General features: G+C 41.9%; 1 protein-coding gene across 4 annotated transcripts in view; it reads left to right on the top strand.

Annotated features, from left to right (window-relative positions):
• ARHGAP21 (Rho GTPase activating protein 21) overlaps positions 1-12,643 on the top strand; it is a 192,782-nt gene that overhangs the window by 106,335 nt on the left and 73,804 nt on the right. For 3 of the 4 annotated variants that reach the window (XM_077808217.1, XM_077808216.1, XM_077808214.1), the window contains 2 exons: positions 6,079-6,171; positions 12,301-12,379. In XM_077808217.1, coding sequence (XP_077664343.1) covers positions 6,079-6,171; positions 12,301-12,379 — 172 coding nt within the window. Of the gene's footprint in view, positions 1-6,078; positions 6,172-9,739; positions 10,674-12,300; positions 12,380-12,643 lie in introns of those variants that run through there. The other variant, XM_077808218.1, reaches the window with a different exon arrangement.

Genomic DNA, 12,643 nt, shown 5'->3' with positions numbered 1-12,643 from the left:
TCCCAGCACAGCAGGGAGCTAGAAACCAAAATGTTGGGCACATGGCTGCTGAAAAATGGTGGATTCTGTGGCAGAAGTACTGAATTCTGTGGCATCTTGGGGAAAAAGCTGGCTAATGCTAGCATGTAATTATGGCATCCACAAGCCCTGGTTTGAAATGAATGGGCCAAGTCGCACCTCTCAGAGCTATTGTTTCAGGTTCTCTGCAGATGAGAGGTGTTTTGGGTTCTTTTAAAAAAGTTTCTTTTGGTTGAAGCAAACAGGCCAGAAATGCGAACCAATATAAACCAAAGGAAACTCTTTTCAAAATGGAAGTTGAGTTTCTGTGGTGAATTCTGCAGCAAATTCCACTGATCAAGGAATACTCAAGTCGGTACCTGACCATTAATAGAAAAGAATGTGGGATTTCCTTTTACTATGTTAGCCATTCATAGACCATTACAAGGTGAATGCTTCTTAATCCATGCTAAATGATAAAGAAGTGTTTTGTTACAAATTTCCAAATTCTCAAAGGGCATGACTTTGGTAACCCAGTGTGGTCTTGCCTAGTTAACTTACCACCCAAGTTAAATCTGCTAAGGACTGCTTGAGAATTACTTGGGTTTCTGTTATCAAATGAGATGTGGACTTTTAGATATGAACTGCTAATTTGCTTGGTGAAAATTCTTTTAGTTCTGACTCTCATGGCGCTCAGTCAAATAGTCTGTTGTTCTTTTGGAGTCCATTTATAGAGTTTAGATTTCATACTGTATTTATTAGGTTTGATTCATTATATTCTTCAGACCTTTGAGTCACAGTTTCACTGGAAGATTTTTCTTTTCTCATCACTGGGATCACTCCATGCTTACCACCAATCCAGTCAAGACGACACATTTCAACTTCCAGCCTCTGGTAAAGGAGTGGATGGTATTCCCTTCAGAGCTGACCAGTGCCAATCAAAAGGTCTTTTTATGCAAATTCTAATCCCCTCCCCCGACCGCCCCCCCACTGAGAGGTATTGAAATGCACTAGTAGAGGGAATATGCCCACTCGTTACTGGATGGGAATTGCATGCTTGCATTTTAAATGACTTGTCTTGAAAGTGGACCTTTTGTGTTTTCAGTGGAAATTCATTGAAAATGGAAAGTCTGCTTTTGTGTAATTGATACTTTTTAGGTAGTGAGACGGTTGAGCTAGTTGAATTAACTGGCTGAGAGTGCCAGTGTCTCTAAGGGAAAAGTCGGTTCATGCATTGTGGAAGGGTACAGACCCTCCCGTGATCTCAGTTGGCGGAAGGAGTTGATCAGTTTTTTTTTAATTTTTGTTTTTTTGTTTTTTTAAGTTTCTAAATGTCCTGCAGGGGCAGACAATGAGTTTATTATTTGAGAATTGTCCTCTACCCTTGCTATTTATCCAGGTTTTCTAAAGGCACCCATCACTGTAGTTTCCAACAACCTCCTAAAGAGTTAAAAACCAAACATGCAAATGCTACATGGCCTAATTTTATTGCTTTATCCCCTCTTTGCTCTCCTTCTACTCTGTGTCCCCTTTCTCTTTTTTCTTCTTTTCTTTTTTCTCTAGTTCTGATTCCTCTCTTCTTTGCTGTTGGGAATATGGAAGAGCTAAGATGAAGAAGAGAGTTTTACACTTTTCTGAAAGAGATCTGATTTCTGGTTACTCTGACTATTAGGTAGTAAGCTTCAAAGCTTTTGCCCTCTTCCTACGAGTCCTGTCCTCTCTTCTTACATCCTTCACTCTTAAGGATGACCACTTTCATCGTTACTTCTTGATTAATGTAGGTACTGAGGGAGATTACTACTCAGCTAGTTTCTCAATTATCTTGATCAAGAATGGGAGTTTGGATGCTGGGGTGGTAATTGACAAGGCCTGAGTCAAGAGAAGGTTTAAAAATATGTGGCATTAAGACATGCTCTAATCAAAGGTGCCCTCATTAAAGGTGGCATTTGATGATTTTTACCAGTAAAGGTGCCAGATGCACCAGATGCATCTTTCCACAGCCACAGTGATCATGGGTCTGTGTGATGGGTGTACCAGGCTCAGAGGCCCCCTGCTGCAGGCCTCAGGGTCCTACCACACCCTGTCCCCAAAAAGGAGCAGTGGAACTATCCTCCAAGTGGCCTAGAGAGGCTGCGTGGGAAGCAGCAAATCAGAGGGAGGCTGCAGGACGCAGCCAGTCCAGGCCCAGAAGGCCCATACAAAAGGAACTGCGGTACAGAACAGGAGGCAGTTTCTGCTTGGAGCCATAGGAGCAAGGATGGTGTTCCTGTCTGGCTGAAAGGACTGCAGAACCTCAAACAGATCAGTTGCTGTCAGGGACCGGGGGAGCAAGGAGGAGCTCCTGGCTGGTTGCTGGAACTTGGTAGCTGAAGCCCTAAGGTAAGGATGAAGGGGTCATGGAGAAGTGGCCCAAGAAATTGTAGCAGCATCGTGACTAGTCAAAGGGATGCAGCGGGTGGCTGATATTTGTAGGGTCCCTGGGCTGGGACCCAGGAATGGTTGGCAGGCCCAGGTCCCCACCAGCCACAGTGGCGGACGGGCTAAATCCTTGAGGAGGGAGTTGAACTGATCCCCAGAGAAGGGATTGAAGACCTTGAAGAGGGTCAGTGATATTGGACTTTAGGGACTTTGGTACATCCCCAGAAGGGGACCTGAACTGTTTAGCGACTCAGCTGGAGAACTGGGGTCAGAGAAGGGCCCAGAGAGGGTGAAGATGTCTCCAGGGAGGGAGCCCGGAGGGCACAGACTCATACCAGGGCCAGGACTGTTTAAAGACTGAGCCCAGGGAGGTCTACAGGAAGAGCCGTTCCACCCGAGGGATACTGAGAGGCCTCTGTTGGGCTCTGTATCCCGGAAGAGGTTTGTTTTGTTTGTGTTCCATATGTAGACTGTGTGCGACTTGGCTGGAGGGCTGAGTTACAGAAGACCTAGCACAATTACAGAGACTGAGTGGAGGCACATGCACTTGGCCAGGGGGCACTCGCAAGAGGTGCGTGCCACTCTGTTATAGTGTGAATCACTGGTAGTGGTGCAGATTTCTTCCAGCACTCTAGTGTCTTGCTCAGGGAAAATACTGAATGCTGTAAAGAGGGGAGGTTCTGTCTTAGCATGTGACTGCTGCTGTCTGGAGAGGGCATGCGGGATTTATTTGATCTTCTCTGAGAAGCTTGTCGATAGTTATTCATATGGAGTGGAGCTGGCTTCTGAGTTTGTGTGGATGCAGTCTGAACTGAGACAGTCATTCACAGACCATTAAAATTCTGCAGTGCAGGATTTAGCTGCTGCAGTGGCAGAAGAGAAGAGAGATTTTAGTCTCAGCTACAGCCATAGCCTAGGATTCTAGAAAACCTTGTTTTGGAGTTTCCAGCTTCTGATCAGGTTTTCAAGTATTGCCATTTGTTTCCTTCCCTCCTGTGTCATCTGAAATCAGTATCTGAGAACTAAAGAGATTTAAGGGTCTGAAGGTGCCAGTGTTTGTCTGTCTGGCAATGGCTCATGCATGCTCCAAGTTGTCCTAGTCTTATTTACATTAAATCCATTTTACATTGCTCTAGCAATGTAAAGCAGCTTTAGTGTAAATAAGAATCAGGTCTGTAGCATCTTACTTGGTCTTACAGTCTTTGGCTCTTTGGTTGTATATGGATTTTATTGAAGATGCTCTGGAATTTATCTGGGACCATAAATTTACAGGGGCAGACCATAGTGATAGTCCCTTCTTCCAACTTGTGTGCCTGCAGATTGATCTTGGTTTGAAGGAGGTGGTGACCTTCCTGGGAAAAGGGGTGAGTTCCTAATATTTCCTATTTCCATTTCTAGGCCAAAGAATTAGTCCAGTGTGAGACCAACTTTGTGAATTGATCCCAAGAATACCTGTGTAGCCCAAAGTAGAGTGCTTGTGTGTAGAAGAGGCGTTTTTTTTATTGTCAGTGTAGATGTTAGTCCCCTGTCATGATGAGCTTTGGGGACTCCACTATTGTCAGTCAAACGCCCGCTCTCCAGGGAAACCTACAATTTATGTGCTCTGAAGATTAGTATGTAATTATCTCCACTGATTTACAGATATGGTGGATACATGCAAAGGATTCTGTTTTTCCAAGGGATCCTTCTCTGCATTTGATGCTGAATGGGAGTAACATGGCTGGTTGGCCACTTGTTTTGTGAATTTGGATAGGGACAATGTATAGGGAGGATGGGGTGAGCCAGCATTGGGCCTCTGCTGCCAACTAACCAGGAACTGGTAAAAAAGGACAAGATGGGAGCCTTGTCTGATAAAAGGATGTGGAGGTCAGATCTGTTGACTACTGATCTTTCATCACATAATATGAATTTCAGGTCTGCGCTATTGGCTGTGTTGGTGTTATATTCACCTGAAGGGGTGGTTGTAAACTGAATGTACTATATTGGTAGTAAGTATCTCTCTGGTTATTTTCTTTGAGTGTATGTTGTTTCCAGCATTTGTTCTTTCTTTTCCTTACCCCAAGTCACATGATCCCATAACGGAGAAGGGAGGAAAATGGCAATACTGGTGGTCATGGGATCTGACCCTACAAAAGATCACCCATTTATAGGTGCTGGCCCCTATAAGTAGCTGGAACAACTTGTTCATGTCCTTAGCTTGAGCAAGTCAGTCTTCGCCTTGCATTTTGACCATGTCCAAAATTGAAGTATTGGTGTCTCTGAATGGCCATAAAAGGTTTAGCAATGTTTTAATGTCTGTATTTTAAGGAGGAGGTAGAAAATGCCAGATGTAGTAGGTATTTCTCCATGAAGACTCTTTCTTGTCAGAACTTTAGAATGAAATGTATTATAGCTGTATCTTGCAAATCACATTATAAAGCACTCCAGGAATGATCAGCAAGTTGGACTGCTCGACTTCTGACATAATCAATTTATATATAAAGTGATCTCCTTTCATAGAGCCAACTTTCTTGATTGTTCTATGGCAACTTAAGGTTTTATTTGTGGTTCTGTTATCACTTATAGTTGTAATTGCTTTTCATTGGGAGTTCAGGGTGTTCAGCAGTTTGCAAAATTGGACAGTTAGGACTTGTTTGTTTGTATACTGTGGGCCAAATTCAGATGCAAGTCTAAGATGTAATTTACTATGTTTTACTCCGGCTCTCTTGATATGTTACAGTTAAGACATAAATGGACTCTGACTTGCATCTTATAGATGTAACTTGTCGTACACTCCATCTCCTTATTTTGATTTATAAATGCTAGTCAGTGTTTCCTGCTGCGCCCTTCTGGACCTAGTATGGCTATTGCTTCTTAGACTGACTTAGATTTGGAGGACCAAATGCAAATGTGATGTGTAAGAGGGGAAGGAGGTGAGATATTCATGTTTGTGAGTGTGCACAGTGAGGAGGCAAGAAGGTTATAAATTTCACCAGTTTAGACTCCCTGAAACAAACCTGTGACTGTCTCACTCAGTCTGTGAACGTTACACACAATCACTATGATTAACCTTGATATGCACCTTGCTTTTTGAACTTCCATCAAAAACAAATTTTCAAAGACCTTTGGTCAGCTTGGCTCAAGGATCTGAGAGTTGCTGTTACAGAGTCGGTAGTTTTGGGTTTTTTATGGTGCTCTCAGGATACTACAAAGTCTAGACCCTCTTTTGGAGAAATGCCTCATTTTTTTTCAAGTTATAGTACTGTAATTCTGATTGTGATTTCAGTTAGTGTGGTTTCATAAACCTGCCAGATGGGAATCTGAGAAACAAGGGATGGCCCTTATTGAAAGCCATGGTCACCAGTCTGAGGATAGAATACTGATGAGATGAAAAAATAAAGCTGAAAAGTGTCAGACTTCTGATATATTCATGTGCTACAATTTTGCAACTACAGTTTTACAGACAGGTCAAAGATCTTCAGTCTAGCCAAAAGAAAGCAAATGGTTTCAAATAGAATGGATGTTAATGCTCTGTTTGCCAAATGAATTAAGAAATAATTTGGATCCTAATATTTAATATGAAGATGAATATGGCATGATTAAGTTTTTTCAGAATGTTTTTTACAATTCAGCATCATAATACAGCTTAATAAAATACCTTTCCAAACATGTGCTTTTCTTTAGGGAAGCAAAGAAACAGACTGGAACCGATGGATACCATATTTGTTAAACAGGTTAAAGAAGGTGGACCTGCTTTTGAAGCTGGATTATGCACAGGTGCTGTTCTTTTATAGTGCTAATATAATATAAAAAAAGCTATAACTTTTCTGCAGTCTTGTCATCTTGATTATTGCACTTTCTGGACTCTCTTACTCTCACCTCTCCCTCTGTGGTCTGCCCCAAACACTGCTACTATAGTCTTCTCTAGGTCCTACCACTCTGATCACGCAAGTCCACCCCTTTGATTATTTTTCAATGTCTTCCTGTCTCCGCACCACAAACTCATGCTCCTTTTCCTTGCCTATAAAGTGTTACATAAACTTGCCCCCACCTTAATCCTGGCTTCCATTTTATATTGCTTCCTCTCCCACGGTCAGCTCTTCAGTTCTCTGTTTGCTCCTTCTTTACTTTTTTCACAATCTTTTCTTTTATGCTGTCAATCATGCTACCTCTCCACCTATCCATACTTTGAGCATTGTTACCAGATTTATCCTCTAAGTCAGTGGTTTTCCAACTTTCTATTTCTGGGGACCCAGTTGAAGAAAATTGAAGCTGAAGACCCAAAGGAGCTGGGGATGAGGGGATTTGGGATTTGGGCTCAGGGCTGGGGCAGGGGATTGTGGTGTGGGAGGGGGTCTGGGCTGGGGGAGCAAGCTCTTCTGGGGCCAGGGATGAGGGATTTGGGGTGCAGGAAGGGGTTACAGGTTTGGGGGGAGCTTCAGGGCTGGGGCAGGGGATTGGGGGCTCGGGCAGTGTGTGGAGCCTCGTGGCCCCCCTGCCTAGAAGCCGGACCTTCTGCTGGCTGCAGTGTCGGAAAAGGTAGGCACTAGCCATGGGGTGGGCAAACTTTTTGGGCCGAGGGCCACATCTGGGGAAATTGTACGCAGGGCAGGGGGTTGGGGTGCAGAAGGAAGTATGGGTGTGGGAGAGGGTGCAGTGTGCAGGAATAGGCTCAGGGCAAGGGATTGGGGAGGAGGAGGGTGCGGACTGCAGGAGGGAGCTGGGGGTTGGGGTGCATGAGGGGTGTGGCAGGGGGCTCAGGGCAGGGGGTTGGGGGGCGGGGTGTAGGAGGGATTCTGGCTCCGGCCTTGCGCCGCTTACCTAAAGCGGCTCCGGGGTGGCAGCAGCGCGCCCTGGGGCCAGGGCAGGCTCCCTGCATGCCTGCCCTGGCCCCATGCTGTGCCGCTCCAGGAAGTGGCTGGCACCATGTCTCTGCGTGGCCCCTGCGGGAGGGGAGGGCACAGGGCTCCATGTGCTGCACTTGCCACGCCTCCAGGACTTCCCTGAAGCTCCTATTGGCCACGGTTCCCCATTCCTGCCCAATGGGAGCTGGTGGGGGGCAGTGCCTGGAGGCAAGGGCAATGCATGGAACCTCCCTCCTCCCCCCCCACGGGGCCTCAAGGATGTGGTGCCAGCCACTTCTGAGATTGGTGTGGGACCTGCGGCACCATGGGGGGCAATCCTGTGGGCCATAGTTTGTCCACCCCTGCACTGGCCTGCCTTTGCTGGGCAGCACTGCCGATGGGACTCTTAACATCCCGGTCAGCAGTGCTGACCGGAGTAAGGTGACCAAGTGCCTGACATGCTGCGACCCAGTACTGCGTCTTGACCCACAGTTTGAAAAACACTGCTCTAAGTGCCCTCTCTTCCATCAGACCTCTACATCAAACCTAACACTTCAAGCAGTCCTGCTCTTCTTCAGTTCTCCTATAATCCCCTCACCCTCCTTTTCCTGAATGGTTGTCCTGTATTTTTATGTGTTTTTTGTATTATTTATTTGTATTAATGCCCCAAACCCACAATCAAGACTGGGGCCATATTGTAATAGGTGCTATACAAACATAAAGGAAGATGTGAAGAGCTTATAATTTAAGATAAGACAAGGGACAAGTGAGTGTGACAAACAAGAGGAAGGGTTGAGGAAGGACAGGACTTTACATGTGGTTACATAGGTTATGTGCATAACTTGATGGTTCGAAATCATTTAACCCTCCACCTTCCCACTCCCCCAACCTATTTTAAAGCAAGTAAATATGAGCAGTCCCCATTTGGCCCTCTACCTAACCATTATTTTGCTTGTTTTGTCTGATTTAGTCCAAAAAATCTTTGAAACAGAGAATCCATCTGTTTGTAAAGCACCATTTAAAGTGCATTACAAAGGCTAGGTCTGCACTAAGAGCATTTACCCCTAGGTATACCAGTATACTATGCTGGCAAAACACTCCTGGTCTGGATGCAGCCAAAGTTGCACTTTATACTGATGTGGTAAATACCCGCTAGTCCCCACAAGCAAAACAAGCTATACCAGGATATAACTCTTGTCTGCGCTACAGAATTCTGCCTGAATGCCTAAGTTGATCAGGCTCTCACCTCTTCGCACCATTATGCTGGCACAAGTCTGGTATAGACTTAGCCTAAGTTTTGTAATAATTTGTGGTTCTTTATTTAAATTCTTCAAGAAAAGTTTTTAGAAGGAACAATCCTACAAATTATACAACTACAGATTAGGTAGCTGGATACCATTGTAAATGAGAATTTCTATCCTTAAAAGCATGGCAAACACTATACTACACAAAAGCAATGCATGTGAGTCAGAGAACACTCCTGACCTGGCTGTTGAGATTTGATTGTTTTTTTAAATGTATACATGTATTAATTGCTTGGACTAGGGTAACTTTTTTCAAAAGAAATATGAAAACTCTAGGGCATTTAGAAATTTAAAAATCACAGCACTGACTTTCCAGGCTCTGCAGTACATCCTATTTTTTTTTTCTTCTCTCTCTGATATAGTTTTACAGTAGCAAGCATTCTCTGAGCAACCATGGCATCATTTGATGCTGGTGTATAAAGAGAGACGTTTTGGCTTGATAAAATGCAACATACGCTGAAGTTGTACAAAAGGAGCATGTTACTTTTCTGACCGAAGATGAAATTCAATATTTGCCATACTGAAAAGGATAAAATCAGTACAGAGAATATTTTATTTTCAGACTTATAAAAAGGTAGAGAATAAATTATAATTTTTTTTTAAATTGCCCACGTGTCCTTTTAAGGAGACTACTGATGGTCATAATATCTAATTAGGTCATGTTGCTATTTCTGTTAAAAACTGTAGATTAACATGTAGTATTATGGCTGTGTCTTGGAAATCACATTATAAAGCACTCAGAGAACGGTCAGCCAGTTAGACGGCTCGGCTTCTGACACAATCACTTTGTATATAGTGGGTATCTCATTTTGTGGAACCAACTTTTCTTGGGTTGTTCCATTGCAATATATGGTTTTATTTCATTTTATGGTTACACTAAAGGGGTTAAAAGATTTTGAAATCGAATATGAACTTAAGTAGTTACGTTTCATTATTTTTGTCAGTTTATATTTCATTGCTGCAAGGCACTTATTTTGTATTATTGAATGTCTCATTCACAGTTTGATTGGACAGAAACACCCAGTTTGCAAGTGGATCAGTTGCCTGGAAAAGCTAAATGTGGCATGCTGTAATATAGAGACTTGTGATAATCTTGTAAACTTGAATGAAAGGATATCCTAACTGCAGAATGGTTTATTTAAACATTTTTCATAGTTCTATGTAGTTTTGTATTCATAAGTCTAACTGGGTTGTTGCTGAGCAGGTCCATAGTTCCCATGTTTGACACTCAAAGCATTTTACCTCAGAGATCACGTCTGAGAATGCCAAACATGGTAGAAAGCAATTACAATATCTATAAACTATAATGGGCCTGATTATGTACACCTATGCAAAGTGGGTATAAGATACTGTCAGGACAGCATTTTGCATGTACTCAGCACAAGTGTAAATGACTCTACAACATACAAGGCAGAGGAGAATTGGTACCAGTGTGTTCAGATTGAGTCACAATGTTGCCAAAAAATATTGAGGTGGGTTTAATCATTGGATAACTGTAAGAACAACTTTCACTTACTTCTTCCCACAATAAGTACATTCTCTCCTTCTGTCTACCTATGACAGAGCAAAGCCCCTTCCACCTTATAATCTTTGTTCAATCACTCCATTCCTGAGGCTGATTCTGTCTTCGGTGCCACTTAAACTTCTAGGCAATTCCTTTTCTGAGTCATTGGGCACTTGATCCAGGCTGACCCACATCACTTCTTCTGGTTCCGAGTCTGAGAGCTGAATTGAAAATCATGGGAGAGCAGGCTGGAACCAAAAACTCCACAGGAAGACAGGTGATATGAGGCAATATAAGGATGTTCATCATTACTCAATATTCCTATGTGAAAACAAGAAGGACCAAATAATTGGGCAAGGTTTGAAGCTATAATTAAAAAAAAAAAAAAAAAAAAAAATCCGTTCCTATTTTCAGTGGCAAGAGGGAAGGCTCTGATGGTATTTGGAAGAAGCCCTACAATATGGCTGAACTTCTTAGAACAGGATTTAAAACTTCTAAGTATGTAGCTCTTGGCCTAAATTATGACAAATTTTATCTGTAAATTTTTTTTTTTGTAGTTTGAGAATGATTCAAGCATTCCAGACTAAACTGTGGCTTCAGAAAAATCCAACACTTCAGTGAAATTAGGTAGGGAATTCACAGTGATCTACCTACTTATCTGGAGTTTGACTTTCTACCAGCCAAGATTACTCATCGGTCATGTGGATTATCAGCCGCCAGGATGTTTGGCATCAAATTCTCTTCTGTAGTGTTGCTTATTATTCTTGCTCACCTTTGGGAAACTACTTTAGCCAGCAATACCAGTTCAGCAAAACAATCAGCTGAAACAAGGACCCAAATGCACTGTTCAAAAGGTTACATTTGTAAACCTCCAATGTGTGATCCTTTATTCATCATGTGTTGAAAATCATATGTACAGTCTAAACCAGTAAAAAGAGGAACCATTAGGTCAGTTTCTGGATATGGAACTCAGCTGGGTTAGATCTTCCAACTGAGGACAAAGTTCTGCATAATGCCAGGAAGCAGGAGAGGTGATCGCTCAAGAGTGTTCAGCAGTCATGTATTCCAAAGAGTCTCCAGTATATATCTATAATTGGTTAACCTCTTCTACAGGGTATTTGTATAGAGAAGATTCTATCTAAGAAAAATAAGAGTTCTTCCTCTCTGTGGTGTTAGAGTTCAAGATGTCTTTTCTTCTGTTTCAAAGCCTCTTATATGTTGTTGTCCGTCCTTAAACATTTTCTATTTCTTTCTTTTCTTCTTCTGAGAGAAGACCAGGATGTGCACGATTAGTTTATAATTCCTGTATTGTGTAGGGGGTACAGCCTCTTTTAGCTCTGTTGTGATAGTCATGAGGTTAGTTTCTGTTTCAAAACTGAAAAGGAGCCCACAGTACACAGATCTGTCATGTTTCCTTTATGTTAAGTTGCCATCTATCCGTGGTTGAAGAGTGAGAAGATTATAATCAGTAGGACACAACAAAACTACCTAGAGAAGCTCAAAGAAACTGCAGTTCAATTCTAAATTTGATCTAGGTGGCAGAGAATTAGACCACTACACCATATGGATAGATAGATTGGACATCGAAAAGCTAAAAGCATCATACAAGTAACACTAGCCTTTTAAGGAAAAGAAGGAATTGGAGCAGCTTTAGAAACATTCTCTCCTGATTGCTATAACTACTACATTTTAGAACAAAAGAGTATTGCAGTGCCTGTTGGAAAGACACATGCTACTGCTGGAGGTGTTCTGAATCCAAAATTACCAATTTTTTTAAAATCTCTAAACAAAAGTTTACTTGTAAATATTTTTTTTTAAAAAATCAACATATTTCAATATAGAGAAGTATTCCTCAAAAGTTGTTTTGGAGGCCAATTTTTTAAACTAGCCTTTTCTATTGTTTGTGCCTGCTTGTGTGTTCAAAAGAACATTTGTATGAGCAAATGAGTTGTTTAAGGGGTGTAATTTGGGAGCATAGAATTAAGTACCAGATCTGAATATTTGGCCGGAAAATTTTAATTTTTGTTTTTAATATACGCACTATATCTACACATAAAGAAATATTTTTAAGTAGCAAAGAATATGCTTGTAGTTTGTTTTTAAAGCAAGCTAAACTTAAATCCATTATGTTAGTGATCCTGATTATTGTAAAGTACTGAACCATCCTTTTAAAATGAATGGAGAAGAATCCAAAGAACTGGAATAGAAACAAATATGCTGTATGTTTAACTTTTTATTTATTTTTTTCCCATAGGTGACAGAATTGTAAAAGTCAATGGAGAGAGTGTTATTGGGAAGACATATTCCCAAGTAATTGCTTTAATTCAGAACAGGTAAGATATTTGTAAATTAGTCCCTTTTGAGTGCCAGCTTAATAAATTGGAGCATAGGGAGGGATGACTGTTGCAGTATTCTGCAAAAGTGTGTGTGTCAACCACTGGGTGTGCAAGTTTGTGTGCATGCGTGTGTGTATATACACACACACTGCTTGTGGAGGTGGGAGGGATTTTTATATTCTATATATAATATTATATATATATAAAAAAAAATCCCTCCCACCTCCGCAAACAGTATTGTACTCATAGGAATTGTTGTAC

The sequence above is a fragment of the Eretmochelys imbricata genome, chromosome 2, assembly GCF_965152235.1.
Source record: "Eretmochelys imbricata isolate rEreImb1 chromosome 2, rEreImb1.hap1, whole genome shotgun sequence".
Lineage (NCBI taxonomy): Eukaryota > Metazoa > Chordata > Testudines > Cheloniidae > Eretmochelys > Eretmochelys imbricata.
Note: the sequence above shows the minus strand (reverse complement) of the source record. Positions and strands in the feature narration are given on the sequence as shown.